The sequence below is a fragment of the Gasterosteus aculeatus genome, chromosome 2 (assembly GCF_964276395.1).
Source record: "Gasterosteus aculeatus chromosome 2, fGasAcu3.hap1.1, whole genome shotgun sequence".
In the NCBI taxonomy this organism is placed as follows: domain Eukaryota; kingdom Metazoa; phylum Chordata; class Actinopteri; order Perciformes; family Gasterosteidae; genus Gasterosteus; species Gasterosteus aculeatus.
Genome location: NC_135689.1, coordinates 19,735,459 through 19,738,803, shown reverse-complemented (window position 1 = coordinate 19,738,803; position 3,345 = coordinate 19,735,459). Strand labels below are relative to the sequence as shown.

General features: G+C 53.1%; 1 protein-coding gene across 1 annotated transcript; it reads right to left on the bottom strand.

Moving 5' to 3' along the window:
• Positions 1-605: 605 nt before the first annotated feature.
• Positions 606-3,058, bottom strand: LOC144389435 (uncharacterized). Its single transcript, XM_078093995.1, has 2 exons — positions 2,661-3,058; positions 606-2,555 (listed from the first exon to the last, which is right to left on the bottom strand). The coding sequence occupies exons 1-2, from the start codon at positions 3,038-3,040 to the stop codon at positions 2,372-2,374; spliced, it is 564 nt and encodes a 187-aa protein (XP_077950121.1). The 5' UTR covers positions 3,041-3,058; the 3' UTR covers positions 606-2,371.
• Positions 3,059-3,345: the final 287 nt, after the last annotated feature.

Here is a 3,345-nt window from a genome sequence, read left to right as displayed (position 1 = left end):
AGTTGGTCGACCGAAACAGGGATGTGTTCGAGCCAGGGCACACCGATCTGGTGGAGCACACAGTACCTTTTTGTGGAAGTTTTACTCTGAGACCATTGTGGAGGAGAGTGGGTGGGCCGCTCGAAAAAACTGGGGAGGATGAAAGGAAAGAAGAAAGAGAAAAGTCAGAAAAAAGCAATGGAGGATAGAGAATAGTTAACGGGAGAGAGGCTGAAAGTTGAGAAAAGGACCCCTCCCTACTTTAAAGAGCCATCAGCCAGCGCTGATGGATTTGGCCAAAAATCAATACGGTGTAAATGATAGTGCTGGCACCATGTCATTACACGCGCACACAAACGCACACATACGAGACTACAGTGCATTGTTATACTGTTATATGCACACACGCAGAACTTTGCAGAAGTGCTCCCTCCTTTTTTCGATCTTTCTAACCTTCATTCCAATTTCTATATTAAGATGCCCATTGTTCTATGTGAGTTGGCACATGGCTCCTTGCGCATCTCCTATAGTAGATGCGCAGTAAAGGGCAGAGTTATCATATGCTGCCATGCTGAGCGTGAAACTCCCTCATCTTATGCATGACAGCCCTGTCTGTCTCTGGAAAGGATATTTGGAATGTAAGCGCTAAACACTAATATTCCGGGCAATGCTTGTTAATCCAATCCAATCCAATCCAATTCGTTTTATTTGTAAAGCAAAGTTAAAAGTGCTGTACAATAAAATAAACACAATAAAACTGTAACGTGTCGGTCCTTTGGGGGGTCCCGAAATGACGAGGATATAGCGGATGGGTTTGGTAATCAAACTTTATTTGTCGCTCTTGCACAGTGCGCATTCTGCTCAAGCTTCTTCGCCAGGCTCCGTCTCTCAGTCTCCAGATCTCTCCTTCTTAAGGACAAACACGCACACAGATTAATCCCACCTGAGGCCAATTATGTCTCCTCCTGGCACCATTCCCCGAGCCATTCCCTTCTCTGTCCCCTCTGCAGCTGAGCCAAACCACGCCCACCACCACATACCCCCACATGCCCGATTTAGGCCGGGGGAGCCGTCCGGTGGAGCCATTGGAGCGGGGCGTGGTCCGAACAGGGGATGAATGAGCGTCCCAGGAGGTAGTAGCGTAGGGAGTCGACCGCCTACCGGATGTCCAGGCACTCAGATCGTGGTTCTATCTGATGGTGGTTGCCCCTGCAGTGGTGCTGTGCGCCTGGCTTACTACTCACAATTACTTGAATCATTTATGTCATAGGAATTGCATGTATTATACATTGTTCATTCTGTACACATGGCATCCATTGTAGTCTGTCCATCCCGGGAGTGGGATCTCTCCTGTGACGTTCTCCCTAAGGTTTCTTCCCTTTTTTCCCACTTTTTTTAATTTTTTGGGGAGTTTTTCCTGGACGTTGTATGTGTACAGACTGTAAAGCCCTCTGAGGCAAATTTGTAATTTGCGATTTTGGGCTATACAAAATAAAATGAATTGAATTGAATTCTCCACTTTGCTGTAACTGGCCTCCCTCTCGGACAGCTTCCGGCTGATGTACACCACGGGGCGTCCACCCCCCCTCCCCCACCTCCTGGGACAAAACGGCCCCCAGCCCTCTGTTCGACGCGTCAGTCCTCAGAATAAAGGGTGGAGAGAGAAGTTTGGGGTATGAAGCAGTGGTTCCCCACAGAGAGCCTGCTTTACCTTCTCAAATGCCTGTTGGCACTGCTCCGACCACTGGACCGGATCTGACGCACCTTTCCGGGTCAGGTTGGTCAAGGGGCTGGTGAGGTCCGCAAAGCCGGGGGTGAACCGCCTGTAATACCCCGCCAGCCCCAAGAACCTCCTCACCTCTTTTTTTGTCTTGGGCCGCGGGCAGGCCGCAATAGCTACCGTTTTGTCCACTTTGCGGGCACCTGCCCGCTCCTCAAGTGGTACCCCAAATACTGTACCTCAATCCGTCCAACTGCACATTTCCCCAGGGTTGGCGGTGAGCCCGTCCCAGCGACTCTAGTACCGTGCCCACCTGCCGCACATGCGCTGCCCAGGTGGTGCTGTGGATAATGACATCATCCAGGTAGGCGGCGGCATATGCAGTGTTCGGACGCTGCACCCGATCCATGCGGTGCAGAAACGTGGCCGGGGCCCCAAACAAACCGAAGGGAAGCGTGGTGAATTGGTACAACCCATTTGGAGTGGAGAATACCGTTTCTCCTTGGAATACCGTTTCTCCTTGGAATCTGCCTGTAGCCCTTGGTTAAATCCAGTGTCGTAAAGAAACATGCAGTGCCTAGCCGGACCAGGAGCTTGTCGACCAGGGGCATTGGTTAGGCATCGAACCGTGACACATCATAGTCCACGCAGAACCGTACAAATCTATCCTTCTTAGCCACAAGGACGATGGGGCTGCACCAGGCACTGTTGGACTCTTCTATTACCCCCAACTGCAACATACTCGCCAATTCCCCCCGAACCACTTCTTTCTTGTGTTCGGGCAACCTGTAGGGCCGTGACCTCACCGTCATGCCTGGGGGCGTCTCGATTCTGTGTACCATGAGGTCGGTCCAGCCTGGCAAGGGAGAGAACACATTAGCAAACGGCTCCTGCAACCTGGCAGCATCCGCCCTCTGGCTCTCGGAGAGATGAGCCTCACGAGGGAGTGAGGTATAATTACCTGCTTTTTACGTACGTCGCTCCCAGACCGGGGGAAGGTGCCGGAACGCCGGCAACTCGGATCACCTGTCCCACCTCCATTAGCGGGCACTCTCTCCGGAGGTGTCCGAGCTGCCCGCACCTCCAACACTCCTGCCCCGGCGCTTGAGAACCTCTCTGTGGGTTGGAAAGGGCGCCTGGGTTCCCAGGGGCCAGTGGGTCGCGGGCTGGGGGGAAGGGCGCCAGCCGTGGAGCCGGTATGGGTTGCTTCTGGTCCCTCTGCCCGCTAAGATGCACCGCCAGGTGGCCTCCGCCAGGGTGATGGCCGCCTCCAGGGTTGTTGGACGGTGGCACCGGACCCACGCTGCTGTCCGGGCTGGGGTCCCCTCTGAGCTTCAGCATTGTTTTCGGAACCCTCAGGAGCAGCTGGGGTGCAGAGGTTCGGAGAGGTACGATGGGGCAAGACCATTTAGAGATTTAAAAGCAAATAAAAGAATTTTAAAATAAATTCTAAAATGCACGGGTAACTAGTTAAGGTTACTGACTTAAAGATTCTCTATGCGTAGCAGTAAACATGTCAGAGTCCCCCCCTCTGGACCCAGGTAAAGGCTGGTCTAGGTCTCCCTCTGGTGGATCTGGGAGAGGTTGGCCTCGCACGCACCTGTCTCAGCTCTGCAATCACGCACCTGCACCGGAGCCACAATCAC

Excerpts from the sequence above, each read along its gene's own strand:
- LOC144389435 (XM_078093995.1), bottom strand. The coding sequence starts at position 3,040 with ATGCTGAAGCTCAGAGGGGACCCCAGCCCGGACAGCAGCGTGGGTCCG. Across the intron at positions 2,556-2,660 it reads GCGACGTACGTAAAAAGCAG|GCTGGACCGACCTCATGGTA; the intron begins GTAATTATACCT and ends CTCCCTTGCCAG.